The sequence below is a fragment of the Schistocerca piceifrons genome, chromosome 10 (genome assembly GCF_021461385.2).
Source record: "Schistocerca piceifrons isolate TAMUIC-IGC-003096 chromosome 10, iqSchPice1.1, whole genome shotgun sequence".
Lineage (NCBI taxonomy): Eukaryota > Metazoa > Arthropoda > Insecta > Orthoptera > Acrididae > Schistocerca > Schistocerca piceifrons.
In genome coordinates, this window is record NC_060147.1 from 53,140,358 (window position 1) to 53,165,740 (window position 25,383).

Below are 25,383 nucleotides of genomic sequence, written 5' to 3' on the forward strand. Positions count from 1 at the left end.
TCGTGAAATTAACAAATATAGTTATGCAAACAATACTTTTGACAAAACTGTTAATTACTTTGGAATTAATGACGGGCTGGTTTTGCTAACATGTTTTCGAATAGAGCCAAATGGATATTTTCAGATTACTAGTATTTTGTCTCCAAAAGGTTTATAATTAGTTCAGAATTTATATTTGTTTATAGGCCAACAATAGAATTTTAGTTACAAAACAATTACTAATTTCACCCTATAATGAAAGATACCAATGAAGAATAGTTGAAATAAATTAGAAAATCAATTACATACATAAAACTAAGCACAAAATTAGATCTAGTGATATATTCTTTAAAACTGAGGGCCAATATTTTTCTTTTATGAAAATGCAGATTATATTAATGTATGCTAATGTTAAATATTTAAAAGTAACAAAACGAATTTAAAGAGGCAGATGAAAAAACAAGAGGGGGAATTAAAATTATCCCAGCTTGCTTCATCATAACCCCTGTCTAGTAAAAGTATCTGGACACCCCTGTCTAATCAAAAGTATTTTGACCCCCTACATACTGCAGAATTTACCACCAGATGTCATGAGAGGCAGACCCACCACTATAAAAGTCAGTACAGGAACAGTAGCAGTAGAATTGGTTAGTCCATGTCTCTGAATTTGGACTAGTCATTGGACATCAACCGAGTAATAAATTTATGAGGATATTTCAACCCTAAGACTGCCCACATCGACTGTCAGTGACGTGATCATGAAGGGGAACACGAAGGAATGACTGCAACTAAATTGAGCCCAGTTGGACCTCATGTACTGACCAACAGGAACCATTGAGTATTGTGGTGGGTGGTTGTAAAAAAGTGAGTGAAATCGATGGAAGGAATCATTTAAGAGTTCCGATGTGTTACCAGATGTCCAGCTAGTACAGTGACAGTGCATACAGAGTTGAAACGAATGGAATGGAGTGCAATGTCGAGCAATTCCTTTTAAGTGACACATTTCTACCATTGATGCTAAGCGTTGCAGAGGTGGTGTAAAGAGTGATAGCACTAGACATTGGATGGCCAGAAGTGAATGGTTTGGAGTGAAGAATTACACTATACTGTGTGGCAATACGAAGGAACAGTTTGGCTTTGGCAAATGCCTACAGAATGTTATGTGTTGTCACCTATAGCACCAACAGGAAGTATGGAGGATATGGTGTTATAATACGGGGGGGTGTTTTGTTGGGTATGATGTGGTCCCCTTATTGTGCTTAACAAACCACTATTTTTTGAAGGATATGGACCCTTTTCACACCTACGTGCTCTATGTACAGAAGAAGAACAGTTCATAAATGATATTTGTTTATGTCAATGTGACAGTGCACCCTGTGAGACAGTGGTTTAAGGCGAATAACATTCCTGAAATGGACTGACCTGCTCAGAGTCCTGATGTGAACTCATTGGAACATCTTTGGGTTAAGTAGGAAATTGACTTCTCTCCAGACCCTAGCATCCGACGTCACTTCCTCCTCTGGTTTTTGCCTGCGATGAAGAATGACTCGACATTCCTCTACAGACACTCAGACACCTCATCTACAGTGTTCCCAGCAGAATCTGAGCTGTCATAAATGTGAAGGGTGGACACAACCTATATTAACATCTGCTGATAGTTGTGCAAATGATTTTCATCAGATAGCGTATATCCTGACTCAATCAACATCCCTCAAGGTTTTCCTTTGCAATGTGATTTACAGAACACAGTGTGTGACTAATTAATTAATTAATTAATTAATTAATTAATTAATTAATTAATTAAAGTGTTCCATTCTGTTTCAGGATTCAGTGAGAGGCACACGCTTGGGCAAAGAGACAACCTCTGTAAGGCAGGGCTCGGCTGCTTGTCCTTTGGGGGAGGACTTGACTGACAACTCACTGCCCCACACATTTAGTGTGACAAAGCAGCCATCCATAAAAATGACTGCAAAAGCAATGGCTGCAAGAAAGAAAGTACTCGCTCCCTCGACTCCGGACCCTCTGAAGGCACCTCCTTCGTATAAAAGAGGTGTTGTCCCTAGGTAGTAAATGCATTTTCTAGTCTGTTTCATCCAGTGTGATAAAATTTATTAATGCTACAAATGTGACATTATTACAGTGTGAAAAAGTAGTTCTTATTTATATGGAACTAGCTGGTTGCCCTGAGTTCACTGCTTGCTTTACCCCTAACGATGAAAAACTGTGCTCAGTAGTTAGGAGAAAGCACAAACCACACCCCTTACAAAAAGGGAAGAGATCTACAAAACTACTCTCCAATATTCTAAGATCAAGCCTAATATGGTATTTCAAACAATGACTCCATTGTGTCATCCAGCAAGCCTCAAAAACACTGGCCACATGCAGGCCAACTTATGCTTATATCATGACATCCGGAATGCTGTGGATTAAGGCAGTCAGTTAAATTGAATTTTTCTTCACTTTTGGAAAGCATTTGATGCACTACTGTATGAATGCTTATTAGAAAAAAATACAATAAAATGGGGAGTACACATCATGTATTTTGTATGGAGAGCCATAAACAGATCTAGAAGTAACTTCAGGCATGATGCTGGGAAGTGCAGTGAGACCCTTGCTGTTTGTGTGGTATACAAATGACCTGGCAGATAATATAGGTGATTGAAAATGAATTTTCTGCTTAAAACAGCTATAGCTATTCAGCGGATATTGATAATAACTATACATCTACGTACATACTCCACAATACACTGTATAGTGCCTGTTCCACTCGCTAGTAAAATAAGCAAAAAATGACTGTCTATAGGCCTTTGTACAAACCCTAATTGCTCTTCTCCTACATTTGACGTCCTTATGCAAAATGTAAATGGCGATAATAAAATCATCCTGCAGTCAACTTCAAATGCCATTTCTCTAAATTTTTTAAATATTTTTTCACAAAAATAATGTTGTCTTCCCTCCATAGATTCCCATTGGAATTCATGAAGCATCTCCAAATACTTACATGTTCATCAGACTTAATATAAATCTAGCAGCTGAACTATCATAGATAAAGATGAGATTTAAATGTCCTATGGAAAATTTAATTATAAGATCTGTAAGATCACCTGTGGTACCAGACTTCCCCATTACGTCCAACCCTGGGGTGCTGTTCCAATGCCAAAGAGCCCTGGAAAGAGTGACAATTTAGTGGGAAAATAAGCTAAAGATATGAACTGAAGTTTGTTGTTTTTCTATTCATTTTCATTAACTTAAATTTATCTACATTTACAACTAGCTACCTTTCACTGTGTCTAAGTCATCTTGTATCCTCCTACAGTATTACAAAAAGGATAGATTGCTACTCACTATATAGTGGAGACGTTGAGTCACAGAGAGGCACAACAAAAAGACTGCTAAACAAGTGAGCTTTCATACAAAAGGCCTTCATTTAAAACATTCAAAACACACACACACACACACACACACACACACACACACACACATATTCGCTCAAACACAACTCACACATACATGCACACATGGCCACTGTTTCTGGCCTTGGCAATGCTCCAAGCTCAGAACATCTTTCCCTCACATTAAGGTCAATGTTTAGTACTAGTAGACTTCTTCTAGCCAGTAATATCCTCTGTATCTTCATCTACATATACATTTATATCCTGCAAACCTTTGTGAGATGTGTAGCAGAGGGTACATCCCATTGTAACAGTTTTTACGGTTTCTTCTGATTCCATTCACATATCGAGTGCAGGAAGAATGATTGTTTAAATGCTTCTGTGTGCGCCATAATTACTGTAATCTTGTCATCACAACCCCCATGGGAGTGATATATAGGATGCTGTAGGGTATTCCTAGTCTGATCACCTAAAGCCAGTTCTTAAAACTTTGTAAGTAGCCTTTCTTGGGATACTTTATGTCTAAAATTAACAGCAATGGCAGCTCTTTGTCGCAAAACAGGAGGACTTTAACACAGGTTTCGGCATCACTATGAGTGCCTTCATCATAAATAAATCTCTGATGAAGGCACTCATAGCAGTGCCAAAATCTGGGACAAAGGACTTCTTTTTTTTGTGACCAAAGGTTGCTATTGCTGTTAATTTTACTTTGTAAATGGTCACTGGCCATGCAGCTGTGTTCAAAACTTTATATCTATCTTCAAGAGTCTGCCAGCTCAGTTTCTTCAGCATCTGTGTGAACTCTCTCAGATATCAGACAAACCTGCTGCCCTCCTCTGTATATGTCCAATATCCCCCATCAGTCCTATCTTGTACAGGTCTGTGGCACCTCTGGCGTAGAGCCCCTATCTTTGACTCTGACATTTTTGGACTATGTTCTATGCTCTCTCAGAATGCAACTTTCATGCCACCATGTTTGTTCTTGCTTGCTTCGATGTCTAATAAATGCATTTATGTTATCTAAAGTGTGTTATTACCGATCTGCAATACGTAATAACCACTGTGGTGACCCCGACATCTTCATCGTATCTTCGTGAGTTATTTTGTGCTTCTGTTCATCATTAATGGACTTCATGTGCCAGCCTACATTGTGTTCAGAACAATGGATCTACCAGTGTCTTTTGGTGCTAGTGCTACACATCCTATTAACTGTGCTTGTGACCACGAGTGGTCAAGCCAACCTAATGTGCATTTGGTTAAAAGTGAACTAGTATCTATGTTCGGCAACACCGGTGGCCACTTAACCTTAACCAGCTCAACATGACCACTGTCAAGTGCGACTATGCAGCAACGGGCACTAAATGGACAGTGCATGCCGCCTAGTGACATCGTGGACGATAACCCAGTTAAGGACATTGTGGTTTATCCCTCAGCGACACAACCTCCTTCAATTTGGTTTGATGTGCCAATGAAGTTTCAGAACTGTGATTCAAACATTCCAATGAAGGGGGTTGCACATTCTTATGTACCTAGTGTCACAACACCCCTGCCGCATGCTGTCTTAGCTACACTGGTCACCTCAACCGAGCTGGTTTCCGCAACCGTCGCTCCGTGGTTACACCACGATCTCCTTGCACTCACTTTCATAACAGCACTGGCTGATCTGTCCACACCTATTACCGGGTCAGCGGGAGAGCGGTGTGCTGACCACGTGCCCTTCTGTATCCCCATGTGGTGATGCATAAGGGCTGAGGGTGACACTGTGGCTGGTCCATACTGTTTGGTCTTTAAGGCCTGTTCAGATAGTGTTCATTGTTCAGTACTCTGTATTTATGAACTGAGATGACTATTTTCTTTGAAAAATACTGATGTATTCAAATAAATATTAAGCTACCAAATAGAAGAAATAATAGTTGTTTAATATTATCTCCTACCCCCATGAACCATGGACGTTGCCGTTGGTGGGTAGGCTTGCGTGCCTCAATGATACAGATGGCCGTACTGTAGGTGCAACCACAGCGGAGGGGTATCTGTTGAGAGGCCAGACAAACGTGTGGTTCCTGAAGAGGGGCAGCTGCCTTTTCAGTAGTTGCAGGGGCAACAGTCTGGATGATTGACTAATCTGGCCTCGTAACACTAACCAAAACGGCCTTGCTGTGCTGGTACTGCGAACGGCTGAAAGCAAGGGGAAACTACAGCCGTAATTTTTCCCGAGGGCATGCAGCTTTACTGTATGGTTAAATAATGATGGTGTCCTCTTGGGTAAAATATTCCAGAGGTAAAATAGTCCCCCATTCAGATCTCCAGGCGGGGACTACTCAAGAGGACGTCATTATCAGGAGAAAGAAAACTGGCGTTCTACGGATTGGAGCGTGGAATGTCAGATCCCATAATCGGGCAGATAGGTTAGAAAATTTAAAAATGGAAATGGATAGGTTAAAGTTAGATATAGTAGGAATTAGTGAAGTTCGGTGGCAGGAGGAACAAGACTTTTGGTCAGGTGAATATAGGGTTATAAATACAAAATCAAATAGGGGTAATGCAGGAGTAGGTTTAATAATGAATAAAAAAATAGGAGTGCGGGTAAGCTACTACAAACAGCATAGTGAACGAATTATTGTGGCCAAAATAGACACGAAGCCCATGCCTACTATGCTAGTTCAAGTTTATTTGCCAACTGGCTCTGCAGATGATGAAGAAATTGATGAAATGTGTGGTGTCACCGCCAGACACCACACTTGCTAGGTGGTAGCCTTTAAATCGGCCGTGGTCCATTAGTGTACGCCGGACCCGCGTGTCGCCACTGTCAGTGATAGCAGACCGAGCGCCACCACACGGCAGGTCTAGAGAGACGTCCTGGCACTCGCCCCAGTTGTACAGCCGACGTTCATAGCAATGGTTCACTGACAAATACGCTCTCATTTGCCGAGACGATAGTTAGCATAGCCTTCAGCTACATTTGCTACGACCTAGCAAGGCGCCGTATTCAATTGATAATTAATATTATGAAGCATGTACCGTAATGAGAGATGTTCTACAATTGTGGATTAAAGTTAAGTATTACATCATCTACGTACTTTATTTACAATTCTCAAGATATTGTCCTGTTCCAGACCTCACGCCAGTCAGCGTGTAATTAAACGCGTGCATTTCGGCCTCCTCTAGAAACACTACAAAATGTATGATGAGATAAAAGAAATTATTCAGGTAGTAAAGGGAGACGAAAATTTAATAGTCATGGGTGACTGGAATTCGACAGTAGGAAAAGGAAGAGAAGGAAACGTAGTAGGTGAATATGGATTGGGGCTAAGAAATGAAAGAGGAAGTTGCCTGGTAGAATTTTGCACAGAGCATAACTTAATCATAGGTAACATTTGGTTCAAGAATCATAAAAGAAGGTTGAATACATGGAAGAATCCTGGAGATACTAGAAGGTATCAGATAGATTGTATAATGGTAAGACAGAGATTTAGGAACCAGGTTTTAAATTGTAAGACATTTCCAGGGGCAGATGTGGACTCTGGCCACAATCCATTGGTTATGAGCTATAGATTAAAACTGAAGAAACTGCGAAAATGTGGGAATTTAAGCAGATGGGACCTGCATAAACTGACAGAACCAGAGTTTGCAGAGGTTTTCAGGGAGAGCATAAGGGAACAATTGACAGGAATGGGGGAAAGAAATACAGTAGAAGAAGAATGGGTAGCTCTGAGGGATGAAGTAGTGAAGGCAGCAGAAGATCAAGTAGGTAAAAAGCCAAGGACTAGTAGAAATCCTTGGGTAACAGAAGAAATACTGAATTTAATTGATGAAAGGAGAAAATATAAAAACGCAGTAAATGAAGCAGGCAAAAAGGAATACAAACGTCTCAAAAATGAGATCGATAGGAAGTGCAAAATGGCTAAGCAGGGATTGCTAGAGGACAAATGTAAGGATGTAGAGGCTTATCTCACTAGGGGTAAGACAGATACTGCCTACAGGAAAATTAAAGAGACCTTTGGAGAAAAGAGAACCACTTGTATGAATATCAAGAGCTCAGATGGAAGCCCAGTTCTAAGCAAAGAAGGGAAAGCAGAAAGGTGGAAGGAGTGTATAGAGGGTCTATACAAGGGTGATGTACTTGACGACAATATTATGGAAATGGAAGAGGATGTAGATGTAGATGAAATGGGAGATATGATACTGCATGAAGAGTTTGACAGAGCACTGAAAGAAGTGAGTCGAAACAAGGCCCTGGGAGTAGACAACATTCCATTAGAACTACTGACATCCTTGGAAGAGCCAGTCCTGACAAAACTCTACCATCTGGTGAGCAAGATGTATGAAACAGGCGAAATACCCTCAGACTTCAAGAAGAATATAGAATTCTAATCCCAAAGGAAGCAGGTGTTGACAGATGTGAAAATTACTGAACTATCAGTTTAATAAGTCACAGCTGCAAAATACTAACGCGAATTCTTTACAGAGGAATGGAAAAACTGGTAGAAGCCGACCTCGGGGAAGATCAGTTTGGATTCCATAGAAGTGTTGGAACACATGAGGCAATACTAACCCTACGACTTATCTTAGAAAATAGATTAAGGAAAGGCAAACCTATGTTTCTAGCATTTGTAGACTTAGAGAAAGCTTTTGACAATGTTGACTGGAATACTCTCTTTCAAATTCTAAAGGTGGCAGGGGTAAAATACAGGGAGCAAAAGGCTATTTACAATTTGTACAGAAACCAGATGGCAGTTATAAGAGTCGAGGGGCATGAAAGGGAAGCAGCGGTTGGGAAGGGAGTGAGACAGGGTTGTAGCCTATCCCCGATGTTATTCAATCTGTATATTGAGCAAGCAGTAAAGGAAACAAAAGAAAAGTTTGGAGTAGGTATTAAAATCCATGGAGAAGAAATAAAAATGTTGAGGTTTGCCAATGACATTTTAATTCTGTCAGAGACAGCAAAGGATTTGGAAGAGCAGTTGAACGGAATGGACAGTGTCTTGAAAGGAAGATATAAAATGAACAACAACAAAAGCAAAATGAGGATAATGGAATGTAGTCGAATTAAGTCGGGTGATGCTGAGGGAATTAGATTAGGAAATGAGACACTTAAAGTGGTAAAGGAGTTTTGCTATTTGGGGAGAAAAATAACTGATGATGGTCGAAGTAGAGAGGATATAAAATGTAGACTGGCAATGGCAAGGAAAGCATTTCTGAAGAAGAGAAATTTGTTAACATCGAGTATTGATTTAAGCGTTAGGAAGTCGTTTCTGAAAGTATTTGTATGGAGTGTAGCCATGGAAGTGAAACATGGATTATAAATAGTTTGGACAAGAAGAGAATAGAAGCTTCTGAAATGTGGTGCTACAGAAGATTGCTGAAGATTAGATGGGTAGATCACATAACTAATGAGGAGGTTTTGAATAGAATTGGGAGAAGAGGAGTTTGTGGCACAACTTGACAAGAAGAAGGGACCGGTTGGTAGGACGTGTTCTGAGGCATGAAGGGTTCACAAATTTAGCATTGGAGGGCAGTGTGGAGGGTAAAAATCGTAGAGGGAGACCAAGAGATGAATACTCTAAGCAGATTCAGAAGGATGTAGGTTGCAGTAAGTACTGGGAGATGAAGAAGCTTGCACAGGATAGAGTAGCATGGAGAGCTGCATCAAACCAGTCTCAGGACTGAAGACAACAACAACAATATTATCTGGTAAGTTCTGTGTCTGGGCATTTATTTATAGCTGTCCCTGAGACTTCATGTGCGTGGAATGTATATTCGGATCATAAAGTTTCTTTGTATACATCAGTTGAAGCAGAGGAGCATGTTTTCTTCACTAAAATAAACAGAGCCACATAGAGCTGACCATATGAAAAGCAACTGTACCAGTTATTAGGGTTTTTCCCATTCGATTCATGTAAGGAGTGTTGGAATGAAGATTGTTTAAATGGCCCTGTGTGTGTTGCATTTAATCTGGTCTCGCCCTCAGAATCCCAATGGGAGTGATACGTAGGACGTTCTAGTATATTGCTAGACCATCTAGTCTTTCTTGGGCCATCTATTGGGTCTTTGGTGTCCTACACCATGATAATTAAACATCCAGAAAGCTAAGCTGAGCAAACAATTTTAGATAAAACTTTAAATTATGACACCTTTTTTCTGTACTCCAGTTCTGATGAAATAAAGCGCATATGTTTCCCCAAGCTACACTCAAATTATCTATGAAAACCTCACGAAAATTGTGCTAGTAGTTTTAGAGATTAGTGTATTCAAACAGCCAGACATGACAATTTTAGACAAGACCTTAAATCACTACATCTTTCTCTGTTTTCTGATTTTGATGAAACAATGCCTATATGTAGCCCCAAGCTATGCTCAAGTTGCCTGTAAAAATCCCACAAAAATTTTTCTAGTAGTGTAGGAGTTTAGCTTGTTCAAACAGACAGACATGATGGTTATTGATGAATCTTTAAATCATATCTTTTTTTCTGTGATTTGATTTTGATGAAATAACACCTACATGTTCCCGAAGCTACACTTGAGCTACCTCTGAAAACCCCATGACAAATAGTTCACTAGTCCCTATCCTCCACTGACCTACCCCCTTCCCTGCTCCCACTCCAGCACAGCGCAGCCTTCTATTCTGGCAACACACCTACTGCTCTTTCTTCCCCTTCTCTACTTACCTGCTTCCCCCAAACCTCCTAACTGCACCTATTATCCCTACCCTGTCTCCACCACATCCCAGCACGCTGCCACAAGTGGCACTACACCTTCCCCCATTCTTAGTTGCTATCCCTCCTTCTCCCTGCCCCAAGCCACCTGCTTACCCTCCACTGTCCACCCCTGGTTGCTGCTCACGTTAGACGCAGTTGCAGTCAGGCCACAGAGGTCAGAGACAGTGGCCGTTTGTGCGTGAGTTATATTTGTGTGAGTGTGTGTGTGTTTTCTATTTCTGGAGAATCACTTTTTTTGTCCGAATGTATAAATGTTTAAAAGTCTCTTTATTATGCCTGTCTGTGGCTCAACTCACCCTCTATGTAGTGAGTAGCAATCTATCATTTTCATACCATTGTTGTTATTCCATCGTCGACTTTCCATTGTGTGATTTTTTTTGGTCTTTTTTAAGGTTTACCTTGACTCATTTCACTTCCCTTAAAGTTCTCTTTCTTGATAGAATTTACGGAATATGGATGATGGATGATTGAATGAATTGGTGATTGTACACTGAGGTGACATAAGTCATGGGTCACCTCCTAATATTGTGTTGGACCTCCTTTTGTCCAGCTTAGTGGAGTACCGTATTTACTTGAATCTAAGCCGCACTTTTTTCTGGTTTTTGTAATCCAGAAAACCGCCTGCGGCTTAGAATCGAGTGCAAAGTAAGCGGAAGTTCTGAGAAATGTTGGTAGGTGCCGCCACAACTAACTTCTGCCATCAAATATATGTAGCGCTACACAGGCATGCTTTGCATGCACAAATACAAATACAAAGATAAATACTGGCGCCAAAACCACTGCATCAGCAAATACATTTAAAAAAAAGCTGGAAGATGAGATTTTTTTCTCCGCCCCGAGTTTCGACCACTGTATTTTTATACATTATCCAACGAAATAAATACAAATTCCTTATTGTTCATCTTCGAATGTAGCAGCATTTCAATGTACTATGAAAATCCAACTTGCAAGACTGTTTGGGATGTTTGTCAATATGGCCAACCCTATGTTCTGAATTTTTTACTACTTGTGAGAAGAGATGGTTGCTAATAGGAACTCTTGTGAATCACATGCAGTATTCTCTGCACCGTAAGAATAATATGAATATAAACATTTTGCCATGTAATCTTTCATGTTTGCTAATATCTCATTTAATCCTGTCTGTCTAATGAACTATGAAACTAGAGTGAGACAACAGCAAACGTGGAAGAATATACATATCATGTCATGTTTATATGTTTATATTCGTATTATTCTTATGCGGAATAGCAATACATTCAGAAATGAAGCATGGCAATTGACTAGATTTTTAAATCTAAGATGATTCTAATTTCTGTGCAGAATGTAATATACTAAAGAGGCATCTGCAAAGATTTTCAAATGGAGAAAAATTTTCGCTAAAATCTCGTTCAGAACATCTTCTATCATGCAGTCTATTATTTGGTTCTTGTTGATCACTATCAAAGAAAGGAGCAGTGTAAGTAAGAACAAATAGCAGTCTCTTGCCATATTTTCACTTACGAGACAATTCCTCTCTTTTTTTTTTTTTTAATTGTAAGCGGCGGAAGATCGCACAAAAGCAAGCCATGCCGCGTGCGACGACAGGCTGTAAACACTCATTATCAGAATGCGACAAACAATGCATGACACAGTACAGTAATGCATTTTCAGCTTAGTGTGATGTAAACACCTATAACAAAGAGAACATCACTTATCACATCAAAGAAAAATAAGCAATCAATTCAAACCAGACGAAGCACATGAAAAAGGAAGGGTACCCATATAAATACGGACGGAGCGCCTGACGCATAGCAATGGCTACCTGGTGAAGCTTAACTGCTAAGCTTATGACTCAAACCAAACTACTGTAGCTGTATCGTCATTCATTTGACCTAAATTGTGTCTCATATTACAATGGACCAACTTCGTTTCGATTTGGAGGTGCGGCCTAAAACTTTTCTCTCCCCTTGAATTTCGAGTCTCAAATTTCAGGTGCGGCTTAGATTGGGGAAATTTTTTTTTCCTATATTTCGAGTCTCATTTTTCAGGTGTGGCTTAGATTTGAGCAAATACAGTAACTTGATGCAGTAAGGACTCAACAAGGCATTGGAGGCCTCTGCAGAAATATTAAGCCACGTTGCCTCCATAGCTGTTCCTAATTGCAGAAGTATTGCTGGTGCAGGATTTTGTGCATGAAATGACCATTTAAATAGATTCCATAAATGTTCAGTGGGATTCATTTTGCATGACCTGGCTGGCCAAACCCTTTGCTTGAACTGTCCAGAATGTTCTTCAAACCAATTGCGAACAACTGTGTCCCAGTGACATTGCGCATTGTCATCCATAAAAAATCTATTGTTGTTTGGGAACATAGTCCACGAACAGCTGCAAATGTTCTCCAAGTAGCCAAACATAGCCATTTCCAGTCAATGATCAGTCAGTTGGACTGCGTTAACACAAGCTGTACCATTATGGAGCCACGACCAGCTTGTGCTGTGTCTTGTTGACAGCTTGGGTCCGTGGCGTCCTGGAGTCTGTGCCATACTTAAACCCTACCATCAGCTCATGCTAACTGTAATCAGGACTCATCTGATCAAGCCATGATTTTCCAGTTGTCTGGGATGCAACCAATATGGTCACAAGCCCAGGAGAGATGCTGTGCTGTTAGCAAAGGCACTCGCATGGGTCATCTGCTGCTGTAGTCCATTAACACCAAAGTTTGCCACACTGTCCTAGTGGATACAACAGTCATACATCTCACTTTGATTTCTGCAGTTATTTCATGCATTGTTGCTTGTCTGTTGGCACTGGCAATTGTACGCAAATGCTGCTTCTCTTGGTCCTTAAGTGAAGGCTGCCAGGCACTGCGTTGAGAGGTAATGCATGAAATTTGGTATTTTTGGCACACTCTTGATACTGTGGATCCCAGAATATTGAATTCCACAATGATTTCCAAAATGGAATGCCCCATGCATCTGGCTCCAACTGCCATTCTTCATTCAAAGTTTGTTAATTCCCACTGTGCAGTCATAATCGTGTTGGAAATCTTTTCACATGAATCACCTGAGTACAAATTATGGATCAGGCAATGCACTGCCCTTCTAAACCTTGTGAATGCATTACTACTGCCATCGGTATATGTGCATATTGTTATCCAATGACTTTTGTTACCACAGAATATGAAAAAAATAATGAACAGTCTTTGTAAACACAACAAAAAAATTCACATATTATTCTTTTGCTATAAACAAATTTTTCTGTATTTATAGCAGTGTTATTTCGTTTCTGTCCTTTAATTTTATGGCTTGTTTCAGTAATAAGAACAAGTTTCATTATATAATACAGACAAGTTATAATGAATGTGTACTATACTATAGAAGGATTCTGACATTATCAATTCAAATTGCAGGTACCTGCGGTCTCAGAAGAAAGAACAACAGAAAGGAGATGAAGAGTTATTTGATTCCCAACAAGGATACATTCCTCTCCCAAATGACACTAGGAAAGAAGTGCTTACATTGCTCAGGAAAAGTAGGAAATATCTCCTTCTTAGTTGCTGTTGCTACATAATTCACTGGCAAATTAAGGAAAATTAGGCTTTAACATGGAAGTATTATCGATGACAGTGTTGCTAAGGCAGAGTTACTAAGCACAGCCTTCTACAATTTCTTCACCAAAGAATACGAGGATGACTAGCTTAGAAGTAGATATCCTCAAAGTAGTGAAGAAAGTTAAATCACTTAATAAAAACAAGACTTCCTGTCGAGACTCTATACCAATTATTGAATTACAATGAAATACAGACAATTAGCTGCATATAGGTGTTGATAAATATCGATGGGGACAGTTGAAAATGTGTGCCCCGACCAGGACTCGAACCCGGGATCTCCTGCTTATGTCTCAGATGCTATATCCAACTTAGCCATCGAGGTCACAGAGGATAGTGGACTGCAGGGACTTATCTCTGGCATGCTCCCTGTGAGACCCACATTTCCAATGTACTATCCACACACTACATTTGTAGTGCCCCTGCCGACTATACTCATTACTCGTGGCAGTCAGTCTACTGATTCCCGTAAGAGTTTGAGCAATCTGAGTGCATCCACACTGAAGAAGGTCATTGGCCGGTAAGCCTTATCTGTATGAAGATTGTATTTGTTCTTTCGGACATGTCCAAAAGAACAGATACCATCCTCATATTCATATCTATACCAATTAGGTTCCTTTCAGAGTATGCTGATGCAATAGCTCCATACTTAACAATCACTTATAACTGCTCACTTGACGAAAGATCCATACCCAAAGACTGAAAAGTTGCACAGGTCATACCAGTATTCAAGAAAGCCAGTAGGAGTAATCCATTAAATTAAAGGCCTATCTCATTAACACTGATCTACAGCAGGATTTTGGAACATATATTATGTTTGAACATTATGAGTTACCTCGAAGGGAACAGTCTATTGACAAACAGTCAATACAGATTTAGAAAATATCAATCTTGTGAAACAAAACTATCGCTTTACTCATACAGAGTGTTGAATGCTATTCAAATTGATACCATATTTCTAGATTTTTGACACCATACCTCACAAGTGACTAGTAATTAAATTGCATACTTGTGGAATATTGGTTCAGTATGCGACTGGATTCTTGATTCCCCATCAGAAAGATTACATTTCATTGTAATTGACAGAAAGGCATGAAGTAAAACAGAAGTGATCTCTGACATTCTCCAAGGCAGTGTTATGGGTCATCTGCTGTTCCTTATCTACATAAACAATTTAGGAGACAATCTGAGCAGCAGTCTTAGGTTGCTTGTAGATGATGATGTCCTTTAGTGCCTACTGAAATCATCAGAAGGTCACAACAAATTGTAAAACAATTTAGAAAAGATCTCTGTATGGTGCAAAAATTGGCAGTTGACACTAAATAATGAAAAGTGTGCAATCATCCACATGAGTGCTAAAAGGAATCTGTTAAACATCAGTTAAACAATACATCATTCAAATCTAAAGGCCACAAATTTAACTAAATACCTAAGTATTACAATTATGGACAACATAAATTGGAAAGAACACATGTAAAATGTTGTGAAGAAGGTAACCAAAGACTGCGTTTTATTGGCAGAGTGCTTAGAAGATTCAAGAGATCTACTAAGGAGACTGCCTGTATTACACTTGTCCATCATCTTTTGAAGTAATGCTGTGTGATTGGGATCCTTACCAGACAGGGTTAATAGAGTATATTGAGAAAGTTCAAAGAAGGGCTGTACATTTTGTATTGTTGAGAAATAGGGAGAGAGCATCACACACATGATACAAAATTTGGGGTGGACATAACTAAAACACACACATTTCTTGTTGCAGCAGGATCTTCTCATGTTATTTCAGTCACCAACTTTCACTTCTGAATGGAAAGATATATTTTTGATGCTGACCTACATAGGGAGACATGATCATCATAATAAGGGCAATCAGAGTCCACATGGAAAGATACAGGTGTTCATTTTTTCTGCACGCTGTTTGAGAGTGGAATAACAGAGAATTATTGTGAAGGTGCCTCAGTGAACCCTCTGCAGGCATTTAAGTGTGATTTGCAGAGTATCCATGTAGATGTAGAACATACTGTCAATGACAAGACTGTAAGTGACAAGTAGAACTGGACTCTTAACATTATACCGATTGACTTTGCCACAGGTGTGGAAGGTGGCTTCATCACTGAACACAGTTTTATTAAGTTAATCATCTTCAGTCTGCATTTTATTAAACATTTCTAGTCAAAACTCACATCTTTTTTTACCACTTTCACTTAAAGCTTGCAACAGCTCCAATTGGTTTTAATGACAGGTGTTTATGTAATACCTTCCACACTGTAAGACTATGCATATTCAGTTCTAAGCTGGCGCATTCCATTGATTTACTGGGACTACGAATGTAAGACTGCCAAACTTGTTCAATAACTGTGTCAGACACAGCTGGCCAACCTTGACTGGTGTCCTATGTGGTACACAGCCAGTTTTGGTGAAAACATTGTATCAATAATAACAGTTTGTCTCTGAGGTGGGGGCTGTGTTGTCTCTGAACTGTAGTAGCAGATTTGGATTCATGAAACAATGAACAACATTGCTCACACTCTGCACCGTTATATGACTCCATGTTGACTCGATGTCTTTATCCTGATCACGCTTCTCACATTTGTTCCCTCTTCTATGTTTTATATATTGTGTCACTTCTTTACCTGTTACACCTCTATTGTATATTATAAATTCCTCCTCTTTCTTTCTCATTCTGATATTTATCTTGTCTCTTGTCATATTTATATAAAACCTTATAATGATTTTTATGGTTACCCATAAAGTTTTATTTATCATGTGTCTTGTATTGGTTTATCAGCCTTCCCTTCTTTTCTGTTGATTTTTAATGTATTTGTTTCAATACCTACACAATGTGGACTGATGGACCAGTCAGCCTTATTAATATTTTATTCATGTCTCATTTTTGTACCATCCACATTTCCTATTGGGTCATCTGCTCCCTGTATGCACTGTTGCATCCTCTTAGCCCCTCAGGAGTTTCAACCAAAATACCCCCCACTGACCTCAGAGACATGCTCTGATGGCTGCTCTTAGCATAAGTGGTACTATATTTGCTCTTTGTATGGCGTTTTAGCTATCCAGTCTCTGTCTGCTGAATGTGTTGTGGTTTTCAGTCCCATACACTGGGGAGGATTTGAGTTTGACTTCCCATATTGACTGGCTCAACTGCCTTGAGTATATTAAGTGATAGTTCTGTGCGGATTTTCTCATTTTTCATAAATCCTGCATTGAGTTTATAAGTAGCCTTTACCATTTGTCTTTACATCTGTTAGAACCTGAGGATGAGCTCTAATGTTTTACAGCTGAAGCAGATTCTTACTTTATGAATATGTTACTCAGTTGCAGATGTCCACCTCATCAAGTTCTCTGTAATTAAGAGATGAATCTAGAGATATTCATCACAATTCTCCTGTAGGGGCTGGGAAGACAAGATTAGATTATACTGAGAATGTACAGATGTAGTTAAGCAGCTGTTCTTCCTGCTCTGCATATATTATTGAAACAGGAAGAAACTATAACATGTGGCATAGTGCTAATTACCCTTTGCCACGAACTTCAGAGAGCTTTGCAGAGTATGGGCAAACACATAGGTATCCTCAAGTGCCTGCCAGTTCAGGTTTCTCAGAAGTTCTAGTTCCAAGAGATAGTGTTCAGTCAACTTGTTTATATTTCTCAATCTCCCTGTACAGATTTCAACCAAATTAGGCATATGATCAGCAGACTTCATGACTGTCAGTGCTATAGAGTTTATAACCTCTTAGCTCCAATAGGTGTGGAGATGCAAACACGTGTTTTTACGGCCCCTGCAGAATAAGCTGCCCTGTATGACAGTGCGTTTTGTGGGAACAGTATCAGCCTGCCTTATCGACCTGATTTTGCAGGGCAGCCTGCACATCAGCTGCAATAAATGGTTTTTCTGCCCCCTTAGAAGCTGCCATCTCTCTGTCTATTTACTCCACCACCACCACCAACACCACCCTCTCTCTCTGCCTATCCCAACCTTCTTCACACTCTCTCTGTTGATCTCATTCTCCAACTCTCCATCCATCCCCTCCTGTGCCTCTCTCTCCCTGTCCATACTCTCCCAGCTCCCCTCTCTCTGTCCATCTCCTCCTCTCTCCTCACTCTGTCCATCCCCATCTTCCCCCTCTCTCTGTTGATGACCTTGTGTTCTCCTCTCTCACTGTACATCCCCTCTTGTCCTCTATCTCTGTCCTGTCCTTCCTCTACCTATCTCCGACATTCCCCAGCTGTACCCATCTGCATGTGTAGCCCCTGCAAAACAGGATGATAAAGCAGACCATTACCTCTCCCACAACATGCCTGTTTTCCACAGATGGGAAAGAATGGCATGGATAGGGAGTGGATGGACAGAGAAAAGACTGAAGAGAGAATGTACCGAAAGAGGGGGAGAAGGAGATGCACAGAGAGAGGTCAGAGGAGGAGTTGGACAGGAAGAGGGAGGAGAAAAGGGAGATTCAGGAGGTGAATGAAAGTGGTAGTGGGGTAATCAGCTTGTATAACAGGAGGAGAGGTGCTGGAGGATATTAACAGAGAGAGAGGGAGGATGATATAGACAGAGGAAAGGGAGGAAGGTGTGATCAGAGAGAGAGAGGACAGAAGAGTTGGATAGAGAGAGAGGGAGAGGTGGAGATGAAGAGACATGGGGAGTGATGAGAAGGAGATAGACAGAGATGGAAGGATGTGGTGGACAGAGATGGAGGGAGGAGGAGATGGGCACAGAGGAGAGAGGGAGGTGTGTGCAGTATATATACAGTGTTTGTTGTAACTTGACAACTAAATACCTCAAAAATGATGAATTGCATGAAAAAAAAATCTGGCTGAAAAGTAAATATTTGTAAAGGGGACATTAGTCTGTGCTACAACTGGTCACCTTCCCCCATTTTTATTGTGTATTCAGATTATATGCTAAGAAATATGTGTGGTTTACTCAAACCATTGTTTTCCATTTGTAGTAGGTGGTGCTGTGATTGACAAACATCATGTGTTACTGTTTATACAGTTAAGAATGGACACATTTTATTCTGTATTTCATTTTGATATAAATGAAAACCTTTGTGTTCTAACAGTTGGGCCCAGGAACAATGACAGGAATGTAATAGTCCTCATTGGAATGCTTAATATCAGTGAGTCCCCTTGCCTCTCATCATTGGGGTGCTTAATTTTGAAGAGCCCCTCATCTCTCATCATGGTGTGCTTGATTACAGTGCATCTCCTTGCCTCTCACCATTGGGGTACTTGAGTTTGGTAAGTCCCCTTGCCTCTCTCCACTGGGGTGCTTCATTTTGGTGAGCCCCTTGCCTCTCACCATGGGGTGCTTGATTGCAGCGAGTCCCTTTGCCTCTCACCATTGGCGTACTTGAGTTTGGTGAGTTCCCTTGCCCCTCACCATTGTGATGCTTGATTTCAGTGAGTCCCTTGCTCTCACTACAGGGTGCTTGGTTACAGTGAATCCTCTTGCCTCTCGCCATTGGGTGTTGGTTTCTGACAATCCCCTTGCCTCTCTCCATAACTGTTAATTCACAATAAATGCTCAAACACAAAGGTTTACATTTACATCATAAATTAAATGTAGATTCAAATGCGTTGGTTCTCAATTGTAAAAACAGGCAAACTTGGTATTTGTGAATTACAGTGCTATCTATAGCTAACGAGAAACAGTGGTTTAAGTAAAGTGTATGTATGTTTTGGCATAGAATATGAATATGCAATAAAGATGAGAGTCCCCATTTTAAAACAGAAAGTTGACTCCATCCATGCAGGACAGGTGGGTAGGATTTGGCCACTTGTGCACAGACAGTTGTCCTCTTTACTAATATAAACTTTCCACACAGATATTTTCGTACGAAGGACCATTTTCAAGATATTTAGTTACCTCAAGTTAAAAAAAAAGGAAAAGAAACACCCTGTATGTGTTGAGCACACACATGGACAAAGAGGCATGGAAAGGCTAATAGAACATTTAAAAAGAAACCGTGTGCTAACATTTATTTCATTCTATCCCTTAAACTTATGATAAACCTTAGAACATTAATTTTCTTTGTAGCATTAATCCCTTATAGTACAGGATCTGCTTTACTGAAATCTGGAAAATTTATTTATTTTTGTTTAATTTTGTGGTGGGATGACCTCCTTGTCGCCAGAGTCATCAGTTGCCTGAAGGAGGGAGTCATGTGCACCATCTGCCTGTCAACTGTGTAAACATAGTTGGGTGTGTGATTATATTTTAACTGTTTGTGTATAATATTTTCTGAAGAGGGAATTGGGGACCAGCCCTGCATTTTAAACGGGCACAGGAAATCACTTGAAGTCCACAGTCTGGCCGGCCAGTTCACCAGCTGTGATCATTGATCTGCTGCACATATTTGATAGGGGACTGGCTCACTGTCCCATGTCACAAGCTAGAGTGCTGCACTTTATGCTATGTGGCAGATCAAATGCTATGTGAGCAGATCAAAGCTCAGTAGACTGACGATAGTTTTATTTCAGGTTTTGCCGATTTGGCTCATCAGCTAAACATGCTGCCACTTCGACCGCCAAACCTAGAGATTCGAGAAAGGAGAATGGACATTGAGAAGCAGCTGGATAAACTAGAAGAAGCAATTCAAGTATTTTCTCAGCCTGAAGTATCTGTGAAACTTGCACTTCACAAAAGGAGTGCGAAAAGTGTCTGAGTAAAGGAGCACAGTGTTACCTACAGTTAACAGACAGTTTACTGCCTGTCCCAATCAGGCAAGAAAAACGTAAGAACTGTTGCATTTTAACATATCAAGTAATCTATTGTTCCTGTGTCCCCTGTAACCAGTGTCACGAAAGTTCCCATTGTCTTCACACAAGATCGATGTGTGTATTATTTCCACAGAAGAAAAATAAATGATTAATTTTCATTTTATTTGTTGTTGCTTTTGTTTTAGTCTTTAGTCTGAAGTCTGACATGTTCCACATCCACGAGGATCTCCTCAGCATGGATCTATGGGACGAAAATCTAATCTAATCTAATCTAATCTAATCTGATTGATTGCAGCTCTCTGCACTAGTGTGTCCTGTGAAAGACTCTTCAGCTCTGTTTAGCCGCTGCAAGCTACATCCATTTCAACCTTTCTACTGCCTTAAAACGTTCATGTCCTCCTACTGTTTTTATCCCCCTACACTTCTTTCCATTTTATTACAAACACCTCTCTGTTACTTCTATAACTCATCAATTATTATTGATGTGCACTTTTTTTAAGTATAGTGACACTAAGACAGTGGAAACATTTTAAGTGAGAAGGAAGCTGAAAATAAGTAATAAAACAAATTATCGTCTGGTTCTTGCATCTCCCTGTCGATATTTGTGGCTAATTAGAAATCATGGCTCACTGAAATAAGCATTCTTACATCTAGACAGTATGATCAGGTTTATACTTTAAATTTGAAAACTGCTAGTTCTTGTTTCTTTCATCTTTTGTTTTCTTCATGTCATATAAAGCACTTTTATTTTTACATAAACTCTCATTTCTAACAAAACATTTCTTCCATTACCAGTGCACGATTTTACAGTACAATTGCTCACAATGGACATTTTCCACAACTACGTACATATATCAACAAGAACCTAGATAGTGCAAGATGGTGCAATTAAACTGTAAATATGAAAAATAAATATGTTTTCTGAAAAATAAATCTTGTGTCAATTTCATATTTTATTTATGTTTATAAAAAATGTAAGACGAAGTTATGTTATCAGAATTATGATGAGTACAAACTTAACGATTTTGGTTCCACTGGAACATGTCATCAATTTGGTGTGTGTATTGTATTGCACAATACATCATGAAAAAAAAGGAGCACTGACCAGTTCAATTACAAATACTAAATTAACAATGTATCGTATCGGCTTATCACCTTTCTTAGTCAAGTTATTCTATAAACCACTATTTTCCCTGACTTACTTACTATCTCTTCATTTCTTGTCATCTACCATCATTGATACCCATCATATTTTCTTCAGTACTCAGTTGTAGCACCATATTTAAAAAGTGCATATACTGTTCGTCATCCGCATTTCACTGCCATATAAAGCTACAGAAAAAGATACTTTTGGAAAAGAATTCTGAACATTTAAATTTATTACCATATATGTATACATTCTGAGCACTTTTTATGTTAGATATTGTGGAACAAATCTCTTTTACTACAAGCTCTTTGCTGTCCATGTTTTGGGAGGAGGTAGTGAGGACGAAAACAAGAAAAAATGTTTACTTAATACGGGCTACAAAATGTATATCTTAAGCGATACAAGCAGTTGTTCAGAAGAAGAGATGTGTTTCACAATAGCAAAGATGAGCAAGTGCTCTTATCTCTTAAGATATGCCTTTTAGAGCTCATATTTGCAACAGTTTTTTGCTTCAAATGATTGTTCCTGTCATATCCCTGAATGTTAACTATTTCTCCTGGGACACCCTTATAAACCTGCCAGTGAGAGTAGACCCTAAAACAAATCCAGTTAACAAATTATTCAGTGCCACACGTGATCAGTCAAAAGAAACTATCTATTATTTTTTCGTGACTAAACTGCTGAACTGATTTTGATGAAATTTGGTATGGAGATAGCTTGAACCCAGAGGAAGAAGACACGCTACTTTAGAGAGTTTAGAAAAATTGAGCCCTAATAGTGTGAATTAGGGGATGGAACATCTATTTTTACATCAGTGATGTGCCCCTCCATATTACTTGGTCATTTACCTTACTATTTAATTTGCTGACTTAAGGATATTTATTATATATTAATTTTAGTACTTCAACACAAGACTTTGCTGAGAGCAAAGGTAGACACAACTGTTGCACTTATGGATGCATACTAAAACACAAAAAATAACTGAGACTGCCTACTTCATCACTGCATAGCTACTGCAACCCTCACATTCATTTCAACCTGCTTAGCATATTCAGACGTTTGTCTCACTCTTCAACTTGTACCCCCACATTTCCCCCCATTACAAATTGTCTATTCCTTGATATCTCATGTGTGTCCTATCAACTAATACATTCATTTGGTCATGTCTTACCATATTTTTTCCTGCCCAATTTGATTCAGTGCCTCTTCAGTAATTAAGCAATCTACCCATTTATAGAAAGGTCAAATTATTAGATTTTGCCCATCATTAACACTGAGATTTTGCCGTCAAATTTGAGTTTCTTGTGTACTGTGAAGAATATCCCATTAAACAATAGAAAATCCTGTATTACAAAACAGATAGACTGCTACTCACCGTACAGAGGAGATATTGAATCACAATCAATCACAACAAAAAGACTGTTATACATTTTAGCTTTCGGCCAAAATGCCCTCTTCTAAAGTGGAAAACACTGACACAGTCACACAAGCATAACTCATACACACGTGACCACTGTCTCTGGCCACTGAGCGGGTCTGGCTTCAATGGCCAGAGACAGTGGTCATGTATGAGTGAATTGTGCTTGTGTGAATGTGTGTTTTCTTCTTCACAATAGGCCTTTTGGCTGAAAGCTCAAATGTATAGCAGTCTTTTTGTTGTGCCTGTCTGTATCTCAATGTTTCATCTCTATGGTGAGTAGCAGTATGTCCTCTCCATTTCCTGTTACTTAGATTTACCCAATAATGCAACTGATAATTAGGAAATACACTGAAGAACCAAAGAAACTGGTACACCTGCCTAATGTCATTTAGGGCCACTGTGAACACACAGAAGTGCTGCACCACAACATGGTATGGGCTCGACTAATGTCTGGAGTAGTGTAGTGCTGGAGGGAATTGACACCATGAATCCTGCACAGCTGTCCATAAAGCCATAAGAGTATGAAAGGATGGAGATCTATTCTGAACAGCACTTTGCAAAGTGTGCCAGATATGCTCAGTAATGTTCATGCCTGGGGAGTTTGGTGGCCAGCGGTAGTGTTTAAACTCCGAAGTGTGTTCCTGAACCCACTCTGTAGCAATTCTGGATGCGTGGGGTGTTGCATTGTCTTGCTGGAATTGCTGAATTCTGTCATAATGCACAATGGAAATCACAGTAAAATTCAATGAAGAAAACTAATAAATTATGAAAAAGAATTGCTTTCCTTCAGAAGGTGAAATAAACAGTGCTGCCAATAGCAACATATGCAGCCTTACAAAAACACTGAAGCATCCACAAGGGGTGGAGGAAAATAAATGTAATATCACTGGTTGAGAGGGCGTGCGATGATACTGCAGTGATTACAATATTGAGTCAAATTTCCAAACAACTTGGCAACATGTGACCTGTTATCAGTATGAAGTCCTCTCTGGTCTGGATGCATACATTGATTCAGTTGGGAATGGTGTTCTAAAGTCGTCATAACCTCTCATGAGGCAAGCCGGTACACAACTGTCAAAACTAATCCTCGACATCCCGGATGCTGGCACTCTGACGGAGCTGACATCTTGGCTGGCACCACAAGTGTTTTACTGGGGACAGATCTGGCAGTCTTGCTGATCACAGATGTATCTCGACATCACAGACACAGTATGTAGAAACATGTGGTGAGAGGACAGACATTGTCCCATTCGAGACTGGTTCTGTTATACTCTCGCATGAGAGGTACATGTGAGGATGCGGGATGTCCGTGATGTATTTTTATGCTGTCATAGTTGAGTTCCTCCATCACTACCAGCATTGACCTGAAGCCACACTGTGGTGCTATTATTAACACTGTGTTACCCTAACAAAATATCGGAAGAATGATGCCTCTCCCCAGGTCACCACCGTACTTGTCAAGAGTTGTCATGTGAGTTAGTGCAGGGCCAAGATTTGTTGCCGAATTTGATGTGACACCATCTATAGGCAGTCCATGCTTCCTCTCCCGGGATTGGAATGACTCCTTACCCTCTCCCTTAAAACCCACATCCTTTCGTCTTTCCCTCTCATTCCCTCTTTCCTGATAAAGCAACCGTGGGTTGCGAAAGCTTGAATTTTGTGTGTGTGTTTGTGTTTATTGGTGAATCTATCAACATACCAATGCTTTCGTTTGGTAAGTTACATCATCTTTGTTTTTAGATATATTTTTCCCATGAGGAATGTTTCCCTCTGTTATATAAATATGAAATAAGATATGTTTGGATACACCCCAGAGAGTGATGGGGAGAGTTATGGGCAGACCGTTCCAATCATCTCAGGATTTTGATGATCTAACACACCAGTTGGACAGAATTTTTATGGTATCTCTCAGGAGGACATCCAACTACTCTATCAATCAATGTCAAGCCAAATATGTGCTTGGATAGTGGCCAGATGTGCACCAATGTATTATTGACTTGCTCAATTTGTGAAGCTTTTTCTCTTCAATAAATCATCCAATTTTTACAAAATTGTAATCTCTGTTTATCTCTATTTGTACATCACATCTAGGTGCTTAACCTTTTTTTGTCATGTGGAGAAAAATACTAAAAAGGTCACAGTACCTACTTTTTGGGACTAACACATTCTAAGACAAAAAATGAAGGAGTTATCCGAAAGGACCATAAATCAGTAAATGTGAAGTATGTGTATAGACAAACAAATGGTTACAATTTCAGAAAAATTAAATAATTTATTCAGGAGAAAGACCTTCACAAATTAAGCAGGTTGATAACGCATTGATCCACCTCCTGCCCTTATGCAAGCACTTATTTTGTTTGGCATTGATTGATAGAGTTGTTGAATGTGCTCCTGACAAATATGGT

The 25,383-nt window shown here is 39.6% G+C and overlaps 1 protein-coding gene across 1 annotated transcript; it reads left to right on the plus strand.

The window, feature by feature from the left end:
* The first annotated feature begins 1,815 nt into the window (after positions 1-1,815).
* Positions 1,816-20,536, plus strand: LOC124719083 (enkurin domain-containing protein 1-like). Its single transcript, XM_047244763.1, has 3 exons — positions 1,816-2,042; positions 13,476-13,597; positions 20,172-20,536. The coding sequence occupies exons 1-3, from the start codon at positions 1,942-1,944 to the stop codon at positions 20,354-20,356; spliced, it is 408 nt and encodes a 135-aa protein (XP_047100719.1). The 5' UTR covers positions 1,816-1,941; the 3' UTR covers positions 20,357-20,536.
* Positions 20,537-25,383: the final 4,847 nt, after the last annotated feature.

Coding starts and splice junctions, on each gene's coding strand:
- LOC124719083 (XM_047244763.1), top strand. CDS start 1,942: ATGACTGCAAAAGCAATGGCTGCAAGAAAGAAAGTACTCGCTCCCTCG. Junction 2,043..13,475: donor AAAAGAGGTGTTGTCCCTAG/GTAGTAAATGCA, acceptor TTCAAATTGCAG/GTACCTGCGGTCTCAGAAGA. Junction 13,598..20,171: donor GCTTACATTGCTCAGGAAAA/GTAGGAAATATC, acceptor GTTTTATTTCAG/GTTTTGCCGATTTGGCTCAT.